This window comes from Excalfactoria chinensis, chromosome Z (assembly GCF_039878825.1).
Source record: "Excalfactoria chinensis isolate bCotChi1 chromosome Z, bCotChi1.hap2, whole genome shotgun sequence".
In the NCBI taxonomy this organism is placed as follows: domain Eukaryota; kingdom Metazoa; phylum Chordata; class Aves; order Galliformes; family Phasianidae; genus Excalfactoria; species Excalfactoria chinensis.
Genome location: NC_092857.1, coordinates 17,650,070 through 17,675,325, shown reverse-complemented (window position 1 = coordinate 17,675,325; position 25,256 = coordinate 17,650,070). Strand labels below are relative to the sequence as shown.

Genomic DNA, 25,256 nt, shown 5'->3' with positions numbered 1-25,256 from the left:
CCTTGCCATTGTCAGTCAATTCCAGTTTGAGCTGAGAAATTCAGAGCTGGTGGAGATGGCAGGGGAGGCATCACTGGGATGACACTGGAAGCAGAAGTGAAGTCTTCCATGATGCCCTTGCCTCAGCAGTGTTTGAAAAGGGAAGTGAATAGTAATCAGGAGGTAGTTGTTTTTTGTTGTTTGTTTGTTTGTTTTTTAATAAGCCTTCACAAGAGAAAGGTTTCTCTTCCATGGACACTATTCAGAGAGAAAGCCTTGACTGGTACAAAAATGAATTGATGGCTAAGTTAAAGCTGGGCATAAGAAGCCAAAAACAGATATGGTAAGGGATGCTTTACCACGGATAGCCTCAGCAGTCCTCCCAGGAAAATGCTCACTATACTGGAAATTTGTTCCTAAAGTGATATACACAGATACACTGTCTTGTAATCATTTCTATGGTTCTTTTTTTTTTTTTTTTTTTTTTTTTTTCTGTATTCTTAGTGCTGCCCACTATTGCAGGCAGTGATTGCTGCTGTGACTGTATAAATCAGAGCTGGATTACCTTTCCTAATTGCTTGCTGCAGGCAAAATTAGACAGGTTGCTGAGATAAAGGGTCACAGTCCTGGCACTGGCAGAGCTGTTGGGAACTGGTTGTGATAGCTTAGATGCAGGGAGTGTGATGAGTGTGCTCTTCATGGAAGATGTTTTAGGAGGAGGTCACCCACGCATTTCAAGCCAGCTCTGCTCTCTCCCCCAATGCTTAAATTAATGTCAACCCCAAGGCTCCAGCCATGGAGTATATGGTAAAAGACATTCACGGCCTCTGCTTGACTCAGAGCGGGGCTGGTCTGTCCCTGACAGACAGGCAGACAGACATATGTTGAACTGCTAAGATGGTGAGGGAGAACGGATCCAGGAGTGAGCACACTTCTCTTAAGCAAGGAGATGAACAAAAATATATTTGGAGTTCCTGCTATTTCCCTAACGGGTCTGGCAGCCTTCAAAAGTCAGGTTTATAAGCTTCTCCTATGCAGTAAATATTTTAGAAAATGTTTTTTTGTTTTGTTTTGTTTTGTTTTTTAAGCATGATGATGAGTCATTCTTAGGGGCAGGCTTTTAAGAGAACCCCTAGAATCTGCAGCGGGATGTAGCATTTTTGTAGACTGCAGCCTTGTGCACCACAGACCTTCCATGTGTCAAAAGAAATGTAGCAAGGGATTCTTAGCAGCATGCTGGAGAGTGTTTTTTATGTTCTGTATCATGTTTCCTTGCTTTGATATCTTGCATAAACTCCTTCCCATGACATTTCATGATGATTTCTTCTGTCTGAGAGGAAGGAGAGGGAGAAAAGGATGCACTATATACAAGGAAAGTGGGAAAGATGTTTCTCACTCCCCCACTGGAAGTTCTCTGTCCCATAACCAAGGAATCCTTGTGAGACCCTCGCTCAGACTGCAGCACACCCTGTAGATCCCTGAAGTCACGTGTATGACCATGGGTCTCTCTGCCTGCCAGCCCCCTGGCCTGGCCACCACATGCAGCAGTGCTGTGCTGCAGCACTCCCTGCTTCTGGCTGGGTGGCAAGACTCAGGCAAGACAAACTTTCTGCATGGCTCTGTGAGCCTGCCTTGGAAGTGCTGGTGGATGCACCAGACAAATGCCCTGGTGTATGAATAAATGCAGAAATTCAGGTAAGCCCCCAGGCTTGTCAGTGCATAGGGTCCTGTCTTAAAGCTGGTAGGTCTTACAGCAATAAAGTGTAATTCTCCAGGGGGCAACAGAGGCAGGTGGAGCATTGTGATGCTGAGCTTGGACATGGAAACAGAGACAAGGGAATCTGCAAGGAGCAGTGAGAAAGCATCAGCTGCCCGTGTCTTTTTACAAAGATGGGAGAACTGGCAGCACAAAGCATTTTTCTGGCTTGCTCTTTCTGCCCTCACCTAAGCAGCATCTCTCAACACATCCCAGGCACACTTGGAGCACTGACAAAAACCCTACGCACCAGACAATAGAGCAGATGAAGCCAATATACTGTACGTCTTTTAGGCGCCTATCTCACAGCTTTCCTGGAGTCAGACCCGTGGTTTGGGAAATTAGTGGAATGAGAATATTGAAAGCCATAATTGAAGACAGACTTAGAAAACGTCAGCAGCTGCCGTCAAAAGTGCGTGCTGTGAGTGAAGCAGAATGGGGCCCACGTGGGAAAAAGGGGGAACAGGGCCTGGAGGGAACATGCATTTTTCCCACGCTTGGATAAAGAGGTAAAGGTAGAAGATGAGGAGACGTGCAAGTGGCTCAGCAGACGGCACTGAGCTTAAATTTTAAAAAGTCCTGTTGCCACACGGTGGCCATGAGAAATCAGCTCTTCTCTTGGAAATGAATAAATAATAACAATAATAATAATAATAATAATATATAGGGAGAAAAAAAAAATAAAATAAAAATGCGGGGATAGGCTGGGGCTATGAGCACACGTAAAGGCGAGCTGCGGGGAACAACGTATACGGAAGGCGCACGCAGCCCGGCAGGGCTCGGAGCTCCAGCTGCGTTCCGCCTCTGCCACCCGCGGGGCTCCCCCTGCTGCCCGCTGCCGGACCGAGCACAGAGCAGCGAGGGTGGGGAATGTGAGGTCAAAAGGCACGTCTCTTGAATCTAATTGCTTTTAGACTTCGGGCTCCTCCTAAGATATAATAGCGCTCAGCTCTGCAGGGTGCTCTCCTGTACTCAGGCTGAAGGTGGTCAAAGTGACCGAATGGCACTGCAGGCGCTCTGAGCCCACGCTTCAGCTCTTGTTCTGATGAGGAAAGCAGCTCTCAGGCATCCTCCATCCTGATGGGGAGATGCTGTGGCAGGAAAACAGCCTGGCTTTATGCTCGCCTGCAGATAGCACAGTGATGGGAAAAGTGGATTTCACGTGGTAGGGCAGCTTGAACTATCGACCAGGCTGAGCAGCAGCCTGCTGCCAAGCAAGACCATTACAAGTGGAAAATTCTTCCTGTGGAAGATGAAATGACAGAACACTCCCAGGGCAAAATACTCAAAAAAAAAAAAAAAAAAAAAAAAAAAAAAAAAAAAAAAAAAAGGGGGGGGGGGGGGGGGGGGAGGGACTTCTTCACTGAACAGCAACAACAGGGACAAACAAACATATTCTTTTCCAGAGCTGAGTTTTGTAAAGAATTAAAGTATTTGGACTTGTTTTGTCCTCAGCAGTTGGGCAGTGAGACCTCACTCTTGCTTCCCATCAATGGGATGCTCTGCCAGCTCTCTGGAGACTCCTTGGTACTTCTCACATTCCCCCAGTTTAGTTATTTTTGCCTCTTTATATATCATAGGATGATAGGTTTAGGTTGGAAGGGATCTCAAAGTTCATTTAGCTTCAAACCCATGCTGTGGACAGGGCTGCCCCCACCAGCTCAACCTGACCAGGGCCCCCATCCAACCTGACCACCCTCAGGGATGAGGCACCCATGGCTTCTCTGGGCAGCTGTGCCACTGCCTCACCACCCTCACAAGAAATATTTCTCTCAACATCTAACCTAGTTTTCCCTTCTTTTACTTTAAAGCCGTTCCCTCTTGTCCTATGAGTATTAAACTGTGTGAAGTACTGGAAGGCCACAAAGAGGTCAGCCCAGAACCTTCCCTCTCTAAGCTAAACAAATGCAGCTCCCTTAGCCTTTCTTTGGAGGAGTGTTTCTGCAGCCTTTTGATAATTTTTTTGGCCTACTCTGAACCCAGTCCAACACCTCTGCATTCTTCTTGTGCTGAGGGCCCCAGTCCTGAATGCAAAACTGCAGGTGGGGCCTCATGAGGACAGAGCAGAAGGGTAAAATCCCTTTCCTCTCCCAGCTGTCCACCGCTCTGTTGATGCAGCACAGGATACTGTTGGCCCTTAAGGCTTCAGATGCACACTGCTGGCTCATGTCCAGCTCTTCACCCACCGAACCCCCTAGTCATTCTCAGCAGGGCTGTTCTCGGTGTGTCTTCTCTCAGTCTGTACACATATCTGGAATTTCTCCAATTCAAGTGAAACACCTTGCACACGATCTTGTTGAACCTCATTAGAGTCACTTTTCAAATTGTTCAGCCCCCTCTGGATGGCATTCCTACCTTCTTGAGAGTAGCACTGCAGAGACCTGGCAATCCTGAAAGATGAAGAACTGTACATGAGCCAGCAGTGTGGTCTTGCAGCTCTGAAGGCCAATGTATCCTGGGCTCCATTAGAAGAGGTGTGGCCAGCATGGACAGGGAGGTGATTGTTCCTCTCTCCTCTACCCTTGAAAGGCCCCAGCTGCAGTACTGTGTCCGGGTCTGGAGCCTCCAATACACAAAAGATATGGAGCTGTTGGAGAGGGTCCAGAGGAGGACCATGAAGATGATAAGAGAGATGGAGCACCTCTCCTATGAAGACAGGCTGAGGGAACTGTGCTTGTTCAGCTTGGAAATGAGAAGGCTGTGAGGAGACCCTACAGCACTTACTGACTCTGCTTCCCTGTGCTCTCCATGTAGCCTAAAGCTCCCTGGTTGCCCACCCTGCCTGCACATGCCTCAGCCCCCCTCCAGTTTCTCATGGTGTGGGTCTGGCTGCTGCCAGAGCCTTCTCAAACAGCTGTCTTTGCAGGCTGGCATAGCTGCTGACAGTGATCAGTTTCTGAGCCAGCTCCTTGGCTTCCAATGCAGCAGGCAGAAATGTGGGGGGATACTGACCACAGCAGCGCCTGTAGCATAAAAAAGTAAGAAATAATGTTCAAACGTTTGAAGACCATATTTCTCTCACGCAAGCAAGCACAGCCAGGAAAGTCTTCTCAGACCTGAATGCTCTCAGGCAGTTTAAGAAGGCGGACTTGCCCCTCGCGGTGGGCGGCGGTGAGCGGTGCGTTTGCGGCACTCGCATGTTAGGGGGCCATCTAACGTCACCCGCAGCACCTGCGCGGAGACGCGTACCGCTGAGACCAGAAGCCAAAAAAACGTGTCCGATATTTCTGATGTTTTAATTTCCGTGCAAAGTAAAGCGGCAGAAAGCCACATTTTATCTGAGCCCTTCATTGCTGGGCCGTGGGTTGTCGCGTTGAAGTAACCTGCCCGGCGCTCCGTCCGTTCCCTTCGTCGCCGCGAGGTGAAACACTCCCTGGGCTGGAGCAGCACCTTCCGGACAGTAGCAGCAGTGCAGCGCTCAGCCTCGGGAGCGAGGTTTCCGCTGCCCGTACTCGGAGGCAGCTCTGCCATCGAAACCAGTGGGCACAGCTGCCTTCCTCTGCTGTGGTTTGTCTCCTCATCGCCTATACGCCACATGTGGCTTGTAATCCAAGTGCAGAATTTGTCGTTGCCTTTCCTGGCACAGTGAGTGGTTCTTCTGATTACTGGACCACGTTTTCAGGAAAGAAGACTCACTTCCCAGAATTTCAGCACCGAAAGGTCACAGTTATCTTTGAAGTGTAAGCAGTGAACAGGGGGAAAGCATCTGTTTGCCCAGCAGTTACGCACCTGGCTCTGACAGGGCAATGGAAAAGCTCACAAGATCGGGGCCACCAGTGAGCTCAGTGCAGTGAGAAAGACTGTTGTCAGTGAATCCCCAAAATGCAGCTCTGTGGTTTCTCTGCTGTGCTTTGGTGGCAGTAGTTGCCAGGTACCTTCCACTCCAAGTCAGGGATTTCACAGAATCAAAGAATGGCTTTGTTTGGAAGGGATCTTGAAGCTCACTCAATTCCAGCCCCCAGCTGCAGACTGGTTGCCTCCCACCAGCTCAGGCTACCCATGGTCCCATCCAACCCAGCTTTGAGGACCCACAGGTATGGAGCATCCCCATAATCTTCTTCTAACATTTAACCTAAATCTCCTCTCTTTTAGTTTAAAGACATTTCCCTTTGTCCTATCACTATTAAGCTATGGAAAAAATTGGTCTCCACCTTGCTTATAAGATCCCTTTGAGTACTGGAAGGCCACAGTAAGGTTCCCCCCTGGAGTCTTCTCCAGGCTGAGCAAGCCCAGTTCCCTCAGCCTTTCTTCATAGAAGAGGTGCTCCTGCTTTCTGCTCATCTTTGTGACCCTCTTCTGGATCTGCTCCAACAGCTCCACATCTTTCTTATGTTACACGGCTGTGCGGGAGCAGTTTACTGTTTGTTATCCAGGACTGGTAATGCAGTAGAGAAGGTTTGGCAGGTTAATGAGTGGTCTTTCTGGCTTCCTCTGAAGTGTAATAGTGAAGACATTATTTGCTAATGCAGTAGGAAAACATCTGTTATTATATTTCAGAAAAGTAATTAGTGGAAAGTCATGTGCTGAAAGGGAATTAAGCTGATATCCTCATCCTAGGGTCCAGTGACCCTGATACCAAGTTACAGGAATTTCCCATGAAGTAAAAGTGGGTAGATGCAGCCTGCTGAACAAAAGCACAGGATTCATATAATGAAAGAAGCCCTGCACATGTCCCGTGTGAGGTGCCCTGCTCTTGCTCAGGCATGGCCACCGTACACCAGGTCCTGACAGACAGTCCCTGCAAGGCAGAGGGAGGATGTTATCCCAGTCAGTAATGTTAGAGCAGGTGTTTTTACCCTGTGTGGATAATAATCTGTGCTCGCTGCATGTTGTTTTAGTGATACAGGAAAACCTGAGTGTTCTGCTCTGCCAGGTGGTGTGTGGACGGATATGTGTCCTCACGCAAAGAAGACGTCAGAAAACTCATCTTTCTATTGTTAATTACTGAAGAGAGAAAACAAACTGCAGTTTGACGTGGGCTCTATTTTATGCCCAATTTCTGATGTTGTTCCAAAATGGAAATAAAAGAAAGGGCTGGAAGGCAGATTCCAGCTGCAACACCCACCAGCTGCTACCTCAGTGCTGCGGCAGGGCTTTTGGGCAGCGTGCAGAGCAGCACACATGGTGTGCTGACCCCTCCTAGTGCCTGCCATCCTGTAGGCCAGTACCAGACACCAGGTATTTTTTCTTCCTTGCAGAGTAGTAACAGTAACAGCAAAGACATGCTCTAACCAGCTTTGAGTACATGTTTATGAAACAGAAGCTGGTCGGGTCAGTAAGAAGTAGCTGCTTTGGTGATATGTTCCTAAACTTTATTTTAATCTTAAAACCTCAAGAGGCTACTGAGGGGCAGGCATCCTGTGTGGCACTCTAAGATGTTCTACAGCTATTCATAGACTTAGATTCTAACCACAAACAATTGTTTGAAACAAGAGAGTACGCATTTCCTGGGTCCTTGGAAAGCCCAGCAGACCAGAACAGGCTTACCAGCAAGTCTGTCTGCTATGTGCCTGAATGTGTGCATACTGAATATGATTCTATAACTTTATGATGTCCAGATGTCCATGTGGCTTTTTTTCTTTCTTTCTTTCAGTGGTGTGGTGTTTGAGTAAGTGCTTACCCTTCCACACTTTTTTTTTTTTGTTTGTTTGTTTGTTTTCTTTCTCCTGTTGGAGTTGTTTCTGGTCTCATCTTCATTCCCCTTCTCTGGGGAATCAAGTCATCCATCAGGCTGGGGTGTCTCCTCCTGCTGCTGCTCTTCCAGCACCTCCAGCTTCTCAAGGCCTGACAGAGCCCAGGCACACTGGGATCAGGCCCTAAGCACACCCTCTGTCTACCAAATCATGGGGGACAGGACCTCACACCATGTTCCCATTGCCTGTGCCTATCACTGACAACATGAGCTCACCATGAGCTGCTCTACAGCTTTCCCATACTATCCAGCTAAGCTGCAAATCCTCTGCCTTACAATTTAACTTGTCAGGATATTGCATGTGTGCATACGAACACAGAGACGAATTAAGGCACTTGATAAAAATTCTGAAGGGACCTTTGCTCTTCACTTTACAGCCTAATATTTGCACAGTATACAATTTTGTTCACATTTTGGCTCTCAGTGGCCTCAGCTTTCTGATTAAGCCTCATAGTCCATTTGGTTGGGTATATGCCGGCATTTTGTCTTTCCTGGTTTTGTTACTTGCTACTGCAAAATCATCCGCCCTCACTTTGCGGGGAACTTCTGCCCATTTGCCCTTTCTTAATCAAATTAGGCACACTTTTCTGCATCATTTTGGATCTTCCCTTTACATCATCTCTTCTGAAGTCTTTTTCATCAGCAGTTGGGAACTTTCTATATCCTGACTATCCTTCTGACAGGAAATGATACAAATGGGATTTCATGAGCAAGAAACACTTGATGCTGAAACAGACTTTATCCCTTTGGATTTCCATTCTCATCTACCCATCTGTGATTTTCTTTTTAAGTCTGCATGATTAAAGCCCTAATGTATTCCAAACACAAAGAATGAAAAAATACTCTGTTTCCAAGGTTTCAGTTAGAGGTATGTCTGTGCCCTTCTCCCTTATCCTTTACCTCTTGCCCCTCATTCCTACTTGTTTTCCATTTAGCCCAATAAACAGAGCAAGTACACTGGGGGCAATCTCACAGATCAGTGGCAAGCCAAAGGTGATGGGGAAGTTACTATGTTTGCTGGTATCTGGGAGTACTTCCATTCTCAAAGGCAATTCAGTAACAAGAGCCAGTGCCAGAAAGAGAAGCTCTGTGGATCAGGGCTGTGAGCTGCTCAGCAAAACCTCCTTGGAGATGAGGGATCCTCAGTAATATGCTGGGAAGCTCCTCGTGTTGAGTGAGAAGTGGGATTTAATCCAACAATATTTGCTCTGCAGATGAGATGTTAAGGTAGCAGAAAAACTGGGAGAGTTGACTAAAGCACAGTGCAACAATGAGAGGGAACAAGAACTACTGAACTGCAAGTGAACTCCAGTGAGCAAGTTCTTCAGCAATTTGTAGATAAACAAAAATTAAAAAACTTTACCTCATACTAAAAGGCCAACATGTAGTATGCCACAGTGTTGTGCTTTTGGTAGGAAAATCTCTGATCTTTCTTTTACAGAGTCCTAGGGCAAAATGTCCAGTAAACATGGGTTGGAGGCAGATCTAAGACTCATCAGTGCTGCTGAGGGTATTAACAGTAATGAATTATTGCAGATGGCTGTAATTATAAAAAATGAACTCGTTTTTTCACAGTTTTAGTAGGTAAAAAGAAATAGAGAGGGAGAATGAGGGTAAGACTATGTCACCACAACTAACATATTCATGAATATACTCTCTTGAATATTTATTGTAATTGAAAAAGGAAAAAAGTCTCTCAACAACAACAACAACAAAAAAAGCTAAACAAACAGAATCCACTTGGTATACAGAAATCACATACAAACAGAATATTCAATGGAATACACACAGTTTCTACGTCCACATAGATTTAAAACTCTGCACATGGATAAAACTTGTACTTCACGTTCAGACAGGAACTCCTGTGGATGAATGCAGAAGATTCACAACATTTGTCATCCATCAGCATTTTAAACTAACATATTTTTTAGAACCACAGTTACTATATTGCAGAAGTAGCTGGTGGAGGAGGGACAGATTGAGTCTCTTCCCCTCACGAATGTATCCTAAGCAAAAACTTCAACAACTTATCATCAAGAACAATTCAGCAAGTACGTTAGCTTGAAGGAGCCAGAACAGCTACATATTTTCAAGGAAAGTATTTGTCTTTGTGTATATATTCATAGGTCTATAAGGAATAATAAAAATAGTAGGTAAAATTATCTGCCAGCCCTTGAATACTCAGGTCACTTAGCAAAATAAAAAATTAGGTAATATATCCCCAGTCCTGTAGCAGCCTGTATATATGCACTTAAGTGGTACTTCCTGTTATGACATTTACTTTACCTGCTGCTTAGCTATAAAGATGTCCAGAACTTCCTTCTTTTACTAAGAAATCTCAAATTCTCTTAAAATTAATTTTATTTTTACCCCAGCCTGTATAATTTTGCAGGTGGTTTCATAGCACAAGGTATAAAAGCAGGAAGAATTTTATGGGCTGCTCAGGTCATTGCAAGTGTCCTGTGCTACTTAATGCAGTTTGGCTATTTTCTTTCTCAGAGGAATTATGTGAAGACATGGGAAAGGAAAACCACAGTAATGGTTTCCAGCAGGCCTTAGACTTCAATTCTTTTCTTCATGAGTCTAATTTAAAACAAAACAAAACAAAGCAAAACCCAAGCAAACAACCAACCAAATTAACTCTGTATATTGTAAATAAATAAATAAATAAAATCATCAGATAAAACTAAAGATGTATTTAGACACTCTTTAATGTGGTGGTAATGAAAATGGGTTTTTAGAAAAATCTCAATACAGTTATTCTCCTTGTCCCAGTCTCAGTGGCCTAACTTTACTTATCAAATTTCCAGGGATCGTGACACACTCTTTTTGAAATCAGAGATACAGCAAGAATTAACAGAACAAACTTCTTCTATGTGGAGTCCATAGGCACCACTGGGAACCTCTGGTGGATAGGTGTTTCAGGGTTAGAAGTCCTACAGGTGCCCTGCAGATTTGAGAGTTTTGCTGAATAGTGATGGCCTTGCTCACGTGCTTAGAGAATTATCAGAAATATGCAAGGAGAGAAAATAGGAATGATTGGATCTCTCATTTTTGCATCATGGTTAGATTCCGGACTGCACTTTTTGCCAAGTATGCTAAGGACTATGTAGCTGTTGAGTGAAGAGCCTTGGTGAATAGATTTAAGGATGTATTTATTTTCCTTCTTTAGTATCTAGAAAAGTAAAGGAACTGAACTGGCATAAATAACTAAAGTCACTGTCCACTGTGTTAGACCACTTTGTGACTGTCAGGCTGTTCCCCCAAAAAATGTTAAGTCAGGGCACCTACTGAAGACTGCAAACTTATCTGCAAGAGTATTGGATACTCCTATCAAACTTTTCAGATACACGAGTTAACTACATCATATTAATGAAAACATACTCATATGATATAATGCAGTACAGGCAAACAGATAATGTAGCTGACAATGCTTTAGGAGGTTATTCTAATGTCTCTAGGGAACATGCTTAAAAATATACGTAGATAGTTCAGACATGTTTACAAGCATCTTCTGACTAAATGTGTTGTCCCACTAGCGTCAATGTAATATGACCATTTCCAAAGAGGACACTCACAATTCTAAAAGTAAAATTGACATGCACTTGCAATAAACATACAGACATCTTTTACCATCATCTCATATATGAAAAATAGTTTAAATGACTTAAGAATAGAGTATTTTTACACTACACTGATAAAGCATTTACTATATAAATTTTACTACAAGACACACAGAGCTATTGGAAATCTTAAGCCACACAAGCATCATCAACACCTCACCACACATACAGAGCACTTCTCCCTCTCACACAGGTTTATATACACTGAGTAAGTCATTAAATATTGCACTTATTGGCCCATGATTCCTCAGTTTTGAGGTATTCAAAAAATAGAAAACATATCTATTTTTATAACATATTTTCATGCAACATTTAAGACATTTCAGTTTCACAAACACGAGTATATAGGTTACACGTTCAGACAGTCCAACTGAGCCACAACACGTCTGATATTACTGACAAAATATTAAACAGGAGTTGCACACAAAGAGTTCATTTAACACTATTTGCAGGTACATGTCAGAGTTACTCAAGTAAAGTTATCGCCAGAAGTGGTATACAGTCCCCAACTGTCATTAATGCATGTTATGTGTGATCCTGAAATTACTGCTTTTCTGCTTCTCCTTCATCAAATCAAATACCAGGTACCTTATTCTATATATGACAAGCCACCTACATGTGCTGGGACCATGGAAAATAAACATATGGTCTACAGATGTAACCCTGTGGATTTCTGGTGTTAATGAGTTCTGGATAAGTTTACTGTGGCATTTACGGAAAGCTGCACTTAATGAGATAAGTGGCAGTAGGAACTGAGTGAGCGTCAAAGATGTACTGCTGCATATGCATATTAAAAGTGTGTGGTTACAATTCTGATTCAGTGAATATCCATGGATGAAAAAAGCAAAATACAAGGAAGGAAAAACAAAACAAATTTGTAAGATGAAGTGTATTCACCTCTTCTTAACAAAGAAACTGGTAAAAGTTGTTCAAATAATTGAACCGAGTTGCCACTTTAAATGACCTAAACATATGATGAACCTTGGAGAATCTGAAGTCAGACTGCAATGAAAAGCCCATGTATATAGGTAAAACAGTGTAAATCAACAGAATTCACTTCTCTGTTGGCAGAAGTGAGATACTGCTTTACACTCCCTAAGTGCTGACCTATAAGGATTCACATACTCGTGGTCTCAAACTGCTCTGTCATCCAAAAGAGGAACAAGACTCACATGCTCACTGTCTAAGAAACAGGCCAGGGACAAAATTGTCCTAACAGTCAATCAGCAGAACAGTAATTTAGTTGATGCCCTTGAAAATACAAGTAATGACTTGCCTCTCCCAAAGAAATGTAGAAAGAATAATTTGTGGGATAAATTGTTTTTAGAATGCAAATGCAGCATCTTTCATCTTCTGTTGCAGAAAGGAGGCATCATCAGATGTAGAATTTCTACAAAAAGCTTTTCCCCCTACAACTGAAAATTCAACTCAAAGCATTCTCAAATACTGGGATCGAATTCCAGCAGAATTTGTGTATCAATAAGTATTTCATTCCTGAAAGAAAGAAAGTGCATGTGGTACAGCTGAGTATAAAGAGCTGAGCAGACTGGGAAGAAAGCTTAATCTTTCAGACTGGTGCTCTAGAAAGGCCACGGAGATGTAGTTGCTCAAGTAGTTTCTCTAAGCATTGCAGTAAGTATGAACGCAGAGGAACAAACTGTTCCAGGTAACAGTCACATACACAGCTGTTCAGAGAGAATATATTTTGACAGAAAATCCAGCTAGCTTATATGTATTTCAAACACTGAACAAACATATCTAAATAAACAAACTACAGCAACAACAACAAAAATATGCTAGCAAGTTAGCTATGCTATAAGGACTAAAATGCTTGTGAACATGAACTCTTATCAGAATCAAAAACATGTCTGAAGGTTAATCCAGCAAGGCTTGCTAGCTCTCTGGCTGGTTGGTGCCAGGAAGCACTGCAGGAGTCAACTGTGTCTTGTGTTCGTATGTGTTCCCAAGGCATTTTCTGAGCACTAGTTTGATCATACAGCAAGCCGTACAATATCAGAGCGTGGTAAGGCTGCTATACTATCCCTGCTCAGAGTTAGCCTGCAGCTAAAAGCATCAGTATAGATCGTGACTTGGAAAATAGGTTGTGAAGTGATGGTTCAGCTGGCACTATGGAACTCAGGATGCTCTGACCAGAGACATTTAAACTCTCCAAAATGCAATATGCTCTCTGTGACAACTGCTGTATCTCATCAGTTGGCCTAAATTTTGGCAGAAGAGGTCATCTGTGACTGGAACAATGAAGCTCCATCACAATCAGTCTTATCTCTATGCTGAGAGTGACAACAAATTAGTGAAAAGTGTGTGAGTACTTCAAAAACAGTGAGGCTGAAAATAGTCTGTATATTTTCAATTTAATGATGCAGACCTCTTGTATCACTAAAATATCACTTTTTGTCCTGATCCTTTCTCTTAGCAGAACTGTGTCAAATAGTGCTGTCTCCTCCAATGGCTAACTCATAATCAGCAACTACTGGATAGGGGTGAAGAATGATCTATTGCTTGTTTGAATTTTGACCCTTGATTAGGCTAGGATGGAATTTCCAAAATGATCAGTAATAATGTACCTCTGCTTGCATTTAAGAAAACTGCAGTTCTGTCTCAGGATCAGTTGGAGTCAAATTAGATTGACACACGCTTCAGTTGGAGATCCTGTGCTGTGAAACAGGCCAAAGCATAATTTCAAGTAAAACGAAAATTCTACTCCTGTTGGCTTCCGCAGAACTCAAGCTAAATTTTCATAATGCTTGAGGAAGGAGTAATAAGTTACTTCCAAGAAGCCCTTCTGTCTTTCATGTTCCTCTACAACAACCAGGTTTTACCCTAGGAAGGTAAGGCATTGAGATCTCATGATGTTTGTCATCTGAATACAACCAGAATTTATAGCAGAAAACTCAATATTGCTGTGAAACATATGGCTTCAAAAGCCAACTTATTCCACTGGTTGGAAAATCAAAACCTATTTTACCAACAGTGGGTAAACCTGACTGCTGAGAAAAGTTCTCCTTGAACATCCAGAAATGTCAAATTTCAGTGGAAGGGAGTGTAAGGTAAATCAGGTTGAATGGGAAATAAGTTGGTCCCAGCCCAATGACCTTAAAGGAGTCAAAACAAATTGCTCAGGATTTTATCTACTTTTGTCTTGAAAAACTCCAAGGATTTGATGTGAACACAATAATCTGAATAATTCTGAATTCTCTGGTTTTGTCAATACAATATCAATACAATAAGAGTCAATACAATGGCCCTAGGAGTTCTTACATAGTGGCTAAGCCTTGCATTTCTGCTTCAGGTGAGCCCTTCCTTGTGACACGTGGCAGACAGTCAATGGTACTCAGGCAGCTGCTTCCCCAGCCTCTGCATCCCATACAGAAGATCAAGTACATCAGAAGCTAGTGATTTTACTTTTCACAAGAAAGGCAAGGAGATATTCTTTGCTGTTGCTGTTCTGTCCAGCCCCATGATTCAAAATGAAAAGCAATTTAATAATCCTATTTATGTAATGAATGATTTAGCTATCTCTTAACTTAAAAATATATGTATATATGCTGCTGGTGTACTACCACCACTGATGAGACTACATTGTCAAAAGTCGGCAGTGAGGGTCTAGAATTCATTGCAATAGAGTAAAATCAAGGTATGGCTGTAGCAAGAGGTATCCTTTTGTCTTTTTTTTTTTTTTTTTTTTTTTTTTTTTTTTTTTTTTTTTTTCCTTCTCACAGTATGCACAGGTAATGGCCAGTTTGCAGCCAGAATCCTGGAGCAAAAGTGAATATTTGCACTTATAGCAGTGCTGCATGATCCAGGACATGCCCAAGTTCATTTGTGTTGATATCTTCCATTCACTTTGCCTTGCCTGAGGATGTGGTGACTCAAGCATATAATACAACTTAAACCTTTTTTAAATAAATGAGGGCTGCTGTTCATTGCTGTCTCAAGGTTTTTCTACTCACTCTTTTCCAGTATGTATAAATGAATATAAGAAGCATGGGGAGGGAAACTGGCCACTATCTCATATAAAGCACCCTTGGTGTCCCATCACTTCTTTTACCCAAGCAGCCAGTACCCAGGGGGTGAAAAAGTGTCAGTGAATGTTCCTCAGCACAGTTGTCAACATGCTGCCTTAGACATGGGAGAGAAAAGTACTGCCCTGTCGGAGGCTGGGTTATGGTAGCTGTAACACATGCCTCTTCTTCCTGACTGCTCATCAGTTCCAAAGGGGACAACACTTTCTCTTCGTGAAATTCAGAAAGTGAAGGTTCAGCCTCCATGTCTATTAGGAAAATGGGTTCTTAAGGAAACTTGTTACAAGGATGTAAGTTTTAAAACCTTAGAATGAAGAAAGAGCATTCAAGTTAGGCAGCCAATGTTGCCCTCTGGTGGCCTTTCCGTTTTGCATGTGTCTCTATATGCCTTGCTTGAAAGCTGTTTTTCACCATGTTGAAGTTTATACAGGTTATTTAACCAGCAAACAAACAAACAAACAAACAAAACAAAAACAAAGACAAAAACAAGCAAACAAAAAACCCCACCCAAGTGGCCATTTTGCTCAGTGTTTACATAAATTGCCTTCAAAAACAGGAATGTGTGCAGAGGGATTCCTTTGCATTTTCAGTACCTTTTGTTACTTTCGTTTTCTAATTTGTCTTCCTATTTTTATTTTTAATTTTAATTTTTGTGTATTTCAGGCAGTTAGGGAAATGTCAGACTTGTCCTAAAGCCTGTCTACTAGGAACAATAAAACAGTTAATGCTTCCCCAGTTATGCAGTTTAGCTTTAAAATGTTGCTGTGACAGAAATAAAGGTGTTGCATGAAGCACAATGTACTGGACATAGATGTGCCACCAGTTACCAGCTGAGTGCTTTTTAAAACTGTGGAATATGACTATTTTTATGAAATTGATTGAAATAGAATTTATGTACTTTATTCTACCTTCTTGTGTGTGTGCGTCTGTGTACTTCACAGCCTTTCCTGATTACACAGATACATTCAGTTTAACTTAGGAAATGATAACTATTTCTTATTATTCCTAAAATTATTTTCAAAATCTTGCCAATCTGTGATTGTCTTGTCAATAAAGATTTCCTCATTAGCGTAAAAATGAGGTCAAACTCAAGCTCATTGATATCAGCAACATGTCTACTAGGTCTGAGTGATAGACAGGAATTAGTAGCCAGTATGTTGATGGCAGTCCCAGTGACTGAATGGGAGATACAGTTCCTGAAAGCTTAAGTGTGCAGGTTTGACAGCAATGTGACAAGAGATTTGGCTTTTTCAGGGATATTATCTGAACAGAATGTTCAATATCCAATGCTGGTGGAAACTACCAAGGTATCTGCATGTTGGAAAGAGAAAATGAGGAAAGTTTCAGAAAGGAGTTTAAGAGACCTGCAGTCTGTAAGCATGCAAGCTAGCTGGCCAGGATGAAGTACTTAATATTTCTGAGGATCTGCGCTGAACACTCATATCAAGTCGGACTCTCAAAGGAAGGGCAAGTGGCTGGAGGTCCAGGAAGGCTGGAGGTCTGCTCCTTCTAACTTCTGCAATTTCCAAGCACACAATGTGTAACATACTAAGCCCAGACTAACTCAGGAAGTATGCTCAAGAAGTTTTCCTCATACAAATGATCTAGACAGAATGAGAGATTGGCTCTTTAAAATAATATTTCTAGATTAATTTTTGGTCAGGAACAACTATAAATGGCATCAGGAAGTTTATTCTAAAATACCTTGGCCACTGTCCTAAGGATTGAACTATATAATTTGAAACTGGTGAAGCAAGTCAAATCTAGGCACATGGCACCAGCTGAAGTATAATGTGAAACAGTAAAAAGAACAGAGAAACTAATAGCCATCCTGCATGCAAGAGCCAGAAGCTAAAATCAGATTATTCTTTCAAACTATTAATATCCCCATCTTCGTACATATACTCAACTAGATGCTAATGTAGAATAAAAGATTTTTCTCCCAAATAAATTACTAAGACAGTATAAATAAAGGCATATAGACCATTCATAAATACTCTGTTGGCAACAGAACGCGCTGGAGCTGCCTTTACTGGTAGCTGCATTAACAGCCACAGTTGGGTTGCTGTGGTGGAGGGGTGTCCTTTAGTCGTGTGTTCTGCTTGCCGGCAGTAATGCTGGGATCTGTCTCCAGACTTTCAGACATTTTGTCACAGATGATATCCACAAGTCGCTCAAATGTCTGCTTGACGTTAATGTTGTCCTTGGCACTTGTTTCAAAAAATTCAAAACCTAAGAAGATAAACAACACGTGTATGTTTGATACACATTCGAGACTCTCCAATAAGTGAATAAGCTTCTCAGCACAGATGTGTGGTGTGACAAACAGAAAGTAAATATGTGAGAACACACACATCAATGAGTGATACTGCAGAAGCAGTTAAAATTGTCACACAATCAGGGCAACTACATTAGTGTCATTTGCTTTAATAACAACTCAGATAAAATATAGACTGGCCCAAATACATTCCCTTAAACAAATTATACTTTAAAACAGTTTCATCTAAATGCTGACTCCAATTTGAGAATCCTATTAAACTAGAAATGCCCTGTAAATCCATTAGCCATTGTGAAGGTATAATCTACTGCTCCATCTCTAGCTATTATGTTTCTCTAAGCATAATTCAGCTGGAAAAAGCCATTTGCATCGTTTCATTAACCTTGTGCCAAAATAGACAACTATACTGGAAACAAGCAGGTAAAAAAAACAAACAAGGTTAGGAAAGCTTTCTGCAGTTTGATGTCTTCTTGAGATGCAGATAAATCTGTGGGGAAAAACTGGACCACCACATAAAACCAATAATCACTCTTTGATGTTGTTTCTTTTTCTATTAATTCATTTATGGAGAAGGACTTTTTATCTATCTATTTCCAATGATTATTACCTCAAAGGCAGCAATGAGAACTATTGTTAATGCAGAAGCTTACATGGAGCAGAACTAGCTTTCCTAAGCTCTCTTTTCTGCGCTGGTTTGCCCCACATCTTATCTCCCATGTCTGCTCCCTGCCAGATTTGCAACTTGCTTTTCAGCCTGCAATACAGGAAGTTTCTATCAGTGTCAGGTCTTCTCTATTCTTTCTCTCAATTTTCTTTCTTCTTTGTTTGCTTGTTTGCTTATTAGTTTACTATGCCTCTTCCTTCCCTCTTGCAGACCATGTTACATATTTTTCTCATAGTTGCCTCATTGCTGACTTGAGGGTTTCTTAGAAATTTACAAGTTTCCACTTCTGTCTTTCCACTGCTTAAGGTTTCAATAATAAGAGAGTTTACAAAACATCTATTCCAATGGTAATCTTACAGAAGTTACTTCACATTTGCACATCTATTTTAATTCTTTTTAATCAGTGCTGAAAATCAGTGTGCCCCTAGTGCCATGTTTAGTCAGGAAATATCAGCCACTTCAACTCCTGACAGAAATGCAGGAAACAGCTTTACTATTTATCTTGTGTCAAATCTATTTCCAAAGGCTACTTGAAACTAGAATCCAACTACTTAAGTAGTATGTTCATCATGTCATCTAAGTAGGATATAATAATATATAGCACATATGCACAGTTCTATAATCACTTGCCATGTAGCTTTCACATAGCTAGAGATAGAGCAGGTAATTCTATCTAGCTTGGCTTGGTAACACAGTATGTGCAAAAAGTTAACTCTATGTTCTGAACCTTCTTCATATTTTTAATTTATGTTAAATGCCTTGTGCTAAGAAGTCAGAAAGTTAAATTACTTAGATGAGTAGGAGCTAAATGCAAGTCAATGTTGATGTTCATAGTTAATTTAAATAACAAACCCTTGGAGGTACAGACATTATAAAAGGATTTAGTCATGTAATTTATGGCAATATCAGCAAGAAATGTAAAGATAATCTCACAGACGTGTGCTTTTTTTTTTTTTTTTCCCAAGCATATTAGCTTGAAAAATTTTCTTTCCTACATGTCTTTGGAAAGCAGGAAAACTGGGATAGCCAACGTATGGAAATCATATACTGGGGGGTGATTTTAATCTAAGTCTCAAACCAATTGTTTGGTTGCTATAGTCTAGCTTGGCTTACACATCACCTTCTTCTAAAATAGAAGGAAAATGTGGCAAGCCAGTGTAGCCTTATTTGCTGATGGCTTCAGTGTTCCTACAGCGCTCCATCAGGGGAAAACTGTTCAGATCCATTGGGAGCTGCCTGTGTGAAAAGGAGATCCTTCACATTTCCACTGCTCTGTGATGAAACATGGCTGTGGCTCTGTGCCACAACAATGCAGTCAGATCTTCCCACAGCTGTTACCATCTGCTGTACAGGAAGCAGGAGGAAAGCAGCTGTTCTAATGAGGTTAGATTTGATTTCAGAGATGTATCTGTGCCACAGTCCAAGAGGATGACTGCAGGCCATTATCTCACTCAGACTCTGAGAGCAACCTAACCTGTGCTGGTCAGGCTGCCCTGACCAGGGAAGGTGCTTCATGTGCTTGTGCAACCTGAATCTGGAGCACTGGAGTTGCACTGTGGGCATAACTTCAATAAAATGGTATGAAATCTGGAGTCACTCCCTTGGCTGCTGGGAACATCACATTGCATTTACAGTACAAACAAGCCACAGCTGTGAGAGAATATCATTATTACTGCCTAGATAATGGCTTTCTCTCCTGATCAGCAAACAGTTCCATCACTTCCCATAGTCCCATGGGTAATGTGTAAGAATTTGTGCCCTCTTTTCAAATCAATAGAAAGAGATGAAGCTGAGTATGAAATGAAAAGAGGGGATCACTGTCTTGTAATCTGCCTAATCCCTAGCAAGGGTGTTGCTTTGATATTTATTTAATTCCCTGCCAGCTCCAACACCTTTCAAGCAGAAAACGCTACACTTTACTGTATGAGTAACAGTGATCTGAGGTGTGGGAAAGAGATGCAATGTAAACTGAAAGAGGAGAGAGAGAATTACACAGGCAGGACAAAAGAGTAGAAAGGCTGATGGACAATTAGAGGATGCTTGAGAACTGCAACACCAAGGCCTCTGAAAGGACAGGAAGAATGAATCTCTAAGCTGAGCAGTTCCTAAAGGCAGGAACACAGAATAGCTGGCACAAGAAATGATCGCAAAATGTCAGGTGAGACACAAGTGATGTGGGCAGAGGAAGCAGATAATGGAAGGAAAATAGTCACCAAGAACACAGGAGATTGATGTCAGAAAATACTGTAACAGAGACATGATTAAGACAACATGTTCACTACCATGGTGAGGATGCTCTACAGTACACTGAAGAACAGAAACCCTCTTTTTCAGAGTAGTATAGGGACTTATGGCATGTTCAAGCACAAATATATTTATTCAAAGAAAAACAGAACAGCTGTGGAGAAATCTATGGAATTCAGTTATGGTTTTGTTACAAGAAAATTATAGTTACAGTAGTGGTACAGTTGGGTATGAGTCTATGCCTGTGTTTACATTGGGTCTGTCTACTGTCCTGTATGATCCAGAACCTTCCCAACCTGACCCTGCAAAGATGAGATGATGCAGACTTGAGACAATGCTCTGACCTATGAAAAGGCAACTGAACTCCCACCTGTCTCCACAACAAAGTACTGAACTTATTGCTTATGAGAACTGTACAGATACAAATTTCAGTCACTCAGGAGGTGGTTCCTTCCAACAAGACTGCCTGTGTACAGACCAGTTGACAAGCACTATTTCTATGTATATATGTTGATAACTACCATGAATGGTGAAAATGGACGACCCAGTAGGCTCCTCACAAGCATTTCCTGCTGTAGAATGGATTCAGTTGCACACTGATAAGGTGACGTAGATGTTCTATGGAAAATGTTCTTGCAGATGCAAAAAGGGTCACACAGAACAGTCTTTTGTTGTCAGTTAAAAGATGTTTTGTGCACATTTTAAAATAATCTCTTTAACCTATTAGCAGGTATTGGAGAGAAGCCATAGGACCAGCTAAATTACAAGAATTCATCCAGCCGTTCAGAGAATCTCATCTAACACAGCTGAAGAAATTCCTTCAGGGCTCAGGACTGGTGCCAGTTTTCTTTAATATCTTTATCAGTGATCTAGATGAGGTAATCAGTCCACACTCACTAAGTCTGCAGATAACATCAACTTGGGGAAGAATACTGATCTGTTTGAGGGTAGGAAGGATCTGCAGAGGAATCTGACTAGGCTGCATCGATGGGCTGCATCCAGCTCTCTGGCACTCAACAAAGCTAAATACTGGGTGCAGTATGGTGTTTTGTGGCGGTGTAGGCTTAGAGAAGTTTGGCTGGAATGTTGCCCAGAAGAAAATGACCTGGTGGTGCTAGTTGACAGCTGGCTGAACATGAGCCAGCTGTGCATCCAACTGGCCAAGAAGGCCAGTCTTCTGACCAGCAGCAGAAGTTGTGTGGTCAGCAGGCCTTGAAAAGTGACTGTCCTGTCCTTGGCCTGGTGATACAGAACATACCTGAAGTGCTGTGGCCTGTTTTGGGCTTCACACTGCAAGTAGAATGTGGAGGTGCTGAAACTCATTCAGAGAAGAGTAACAGAGCTGCTGATGTGACTGGAAAACAAGAACTATGAGTGGCAGCTGAGGGAACTGGAGTTGTCTTGTCTGTTGAAAAGGAGGGGAGACCTCCTTGCTCTCTGGGTGTTGGTCTCTTTTTCTCAAGTGAGATGAGGAAATAGCCTCAAGTAGATATAGGGAAGGTTTAGGTTGGATATAAAGAAGAATTTGCTCACAGAAAGTCTGCTAAGGCATTACAACAGTCTGCACAATGATGCAGTAGACTTGCCATCCCTGGAGGCATTCAAGATCTCTAGATGTGGAACTTCAGGAAATATTTTAATGGTGGACTTGATCGCGTTAGGAGGATGGTTGGACTTGAGGATCTAAAGGCTCCATGGAACCTACATGTTCTTGCAACAGAGTTTCCTGACCATTCTGTGCAAGGAATTAAATTCCCCATGTGTTTATTACCTTATGCAAGTGACTTTATTTATTTCTTTTTAACAGAAATTCTGTCTGAATGTCTGTGGAATGGTTTCAGCAAGATAGGGGGTATTTTTTTTCCAGCAGAGAGTGTGAAAACATACTTCCTGAGACACATAAAAACTCCTTATTTGTGATCGTTTTTCATTTTGTTATGGGATATTTTGCAGATTTTTTTCCTGGTGATCTCTGCTCTCTTCCTGGCTCATTTTGCAAACACTTCACTAGTAGTGCTTAGAGACTGTGAGTTACTAATATGCTGATGCATGTTGCCCTCAGATATATGCCTTTTAGTATGGTCTTCAGGATTTTTTTTACTGCTTATTATTAACTGAGAAGAAAGGCTTTCTGTGCAAGCATGAAACTGAAGTGAGGCAACTCCCTGACAACACTGAAGGCAGCAGAGCTCAAAGAATGCTGTGATCCTAGCACCCATGACGATCTGTACTGTAGAACTGGATGAGATCAGGCAGAATATGTTACTGGAAAGATATGAAAAAACCCAAGTTGCATGAAGATATGTTAGGCAGAATGGAAGTGAAAGCAAGAAAATACAAAATATCAAAGTGCCTCCTGAGCATATGAACATTAAGTGTGGAAGATGAATGAGGGTGCATCATTTAAATCCCTTTTTTGTTTCACTCTGCTGTCATTCCACTGTTCTCTTTCCTTTCTACCCTCTGCTCCTTGACACTGACTCAGAGACAGCTGGCATGTTGCAGGAATAGTGGCTGACCAGAACACTGGTATGATTCTGTTGCTCACCTGGTGATCTATAGTGCATACAGAATAGTTTCATTAGCACCCCTGAATCACATGAGCAGTCTAATTTACTTATTTTATTCTCCCTCTGCCTTGCATGTGTACTAGCTCTGCTGAGGCTTCATCATCACTCATTAGCACTCAAAAAATAAGGAAGAAAAAGAAAGAGCTTTGCCCAAAAGAAAGAACACTGTGCACGCTCTCATATTCCTGAAACAATGTGACATCCAGAGAACAGGCTAACTAGCAAATTTTAGGCACAACACAGATAAGAGTTGTGGTAATGTTTCACCAGCTGATCAGAAAGACCTTCTGGTTTCAGAGTGTTTGTCCATAATGAAGAAAATTTTATTTATTCCCCCTGATGTTATGCTATGTTTACCAGATGTCCTCAAGGCTGCATTTCCCTCATAGCCATCCTTCCTTATAGGCGAGGTTGAACAGTGCTCTTTAGTTCTGCTCTTTCCAGTTCAATCCAGTATTTCAAGGAGCAGTACGGCAATGCAATGTCAGAGCAAGAAGTGTCTGCAGGAATCTGCTTCCTATGTAAGACAGTGGTGTCAATTGGCAAAGTCCAGGAAACTATGGGAATGAATCATTTAATGAAGTCATAGTGCATAAAGGAGAGGAGCTAATGACTTGTTTTCCTGGATTTGTATCCTGTGGTCAGCTCTAAGTGACACTGGAAGGCACTTATCTTCAGTCCTGCTGTGAATAGTACCTAATAAGCTTTCCATTCACATTGTAGGCTGTGAATCAAGGCAACGCCATGACCTTTCTCCTCTGCTTAGCTGTCTACTTCCTCAGAGCTGCCTGAGTCTTAGAGACCTCTAGCCCTATCTCAAATAGTGACACAGAGAGACAGGCACATGCGGCATCATCGCAAAGATCAGCTCTCCTGGGGAACTGAGTTAAAAGTAGGTGGTGACCACTGTTGATCAAACATTGCCTGCAACTGCAAGTTGTCTAAAAGACCTGCCTACATTGTGCTCTGCTTTGCAGGCCTACTGGTTGGACCAAACAAGACTGGGGGCTAGACTAGGCTAAGAAATTATTAAAATAACATTAAATGCCAAATTGGACGTTGTTATTTCTATTTCAGCAGTGATCAGTGCTTTAGCATAATTCAGATTAGAGTTAGTGTAAACATTGTTGACGGAAATGCTGTGGCATTTGTCCATCCTCTAAGGAGGCCAAACCAATAAATAAATAAATAAATAAGCAAAAGGATGACTAAAGTAAATTTGTAGTAAATAATTTTTGTTTGTTTGTTGACTTGATTGACTTTAGACTTTTGGTGAGCAAACATAATATCTTGCATCTCTTTGTCATTAATTAACTCTCCTGTAATGTGCCATTGAGTCCCTGAAAGGAAAAGCAGGTTGGCATTTTCCCCCTGTAGAAAAACATTCTAGGTCAGGTGCTTTTGAGTTTTTAATTGCTCTACTAATGCTCCTCTTGTGCTGTAACTTAACAGAATACTGGAAGTTTTCGGTGCTGTCAGTCTGTCTCCTTCTGGCACTAACATTTGTCCTTTACAAAGAGCTAAAAAACAGTGATGGGGGGAATATGAAAGAGCCATATTTCTGCATAACCCAATTATTTTCATTTTTAATGCAAAGTTGGGCAAGACTGTATGTGCATGCACTTGAAGATGTCAGTGACACTGCCTTCTGCACCCAGCCTCCAGCCAGCCATAGAGGCAAAAGAGAGCGTGCTGTTATACTAAGTCATGTGATGAGGTTCCAAGTCCCACTTGGTTCCCAATTTACATTCCAAAATTATAGCCCTAAAAATGTCTCTTCAGTTGCTGTCTGATTCACATCTGCCTAATAGGGCTGGTGCTCAGTGCTCAGAGCAAGTAGAGGTTCACCCCAGTTTTGACACCAGACCCAGTGTCTTGTGCTCAAGCTGTGCAGGATTCAAAACAGGTCATGTCCCTGTCACCTCTCAGCAGTGGACTTGATCATGAGGGCTTGGCAGGGTCACACAGCAAGTCTGGGCAATGAGTTACACATCATGTAAGTACTGAGAAGAGCTCTGGTTTTGTGCTTGCTGGGATTCTAGATGGATTTAAATAGAAGAAATCTAATTACACTCAAATCAGGACTTTGACACTCCTCATGCCAAAGCCAAGAGCAACATGAAAATAAAAAAGGCAAGGTGAGCTGAATTTGGCTTGAAATGAGAACTTTTTTGATTTGTTTGTTTATTGTTAGTGTTTATTTTTAAACTACTGTGAATCAAGAAGAGGAAAGAAATAAAAAGATGAAAATAAAGACAAGAAGGAATAAATTGTCCAGAAGAGATGACAGGAGAATGGATAGAGAAAGGAGGGAAAATAACAGATTTGCAAAATAAGTGTGTTTAGAAGTCAACAACTTTGACTTTAAAGTCAAATCTAAGGGATAACATTTTTGTGAGTGACACGC

General features: G+C 41.8%; 1 protein-coding gene across 1 annotated transcript in view; it reads right to left on the bottom strand.

Annotated features, from left to right (window-relative positions):
- Positions 1 to 9,076: 9,076 nt before the first annotated feature.
- RAB3C (RAB3C, member RAS oncogene family) overlaps positions 9,077 to 25,256 on the bottom strand; it is a 125,641-nt gene continuing 109,461 nt past the window's right edge. The window contains exon 5 of the mRNA XM_072358942.1: positions 9,077 to 17,325. Within this exon, the coding sequence (XP_072215043.1) occupies positions 17,138 to 17,325 (188 nt within the window). The 3' untranslated portion in view covers positions 9,077 to 17,137. The remainder of the gene's footprint in view (positions 17,326 to 25,256) is intronic.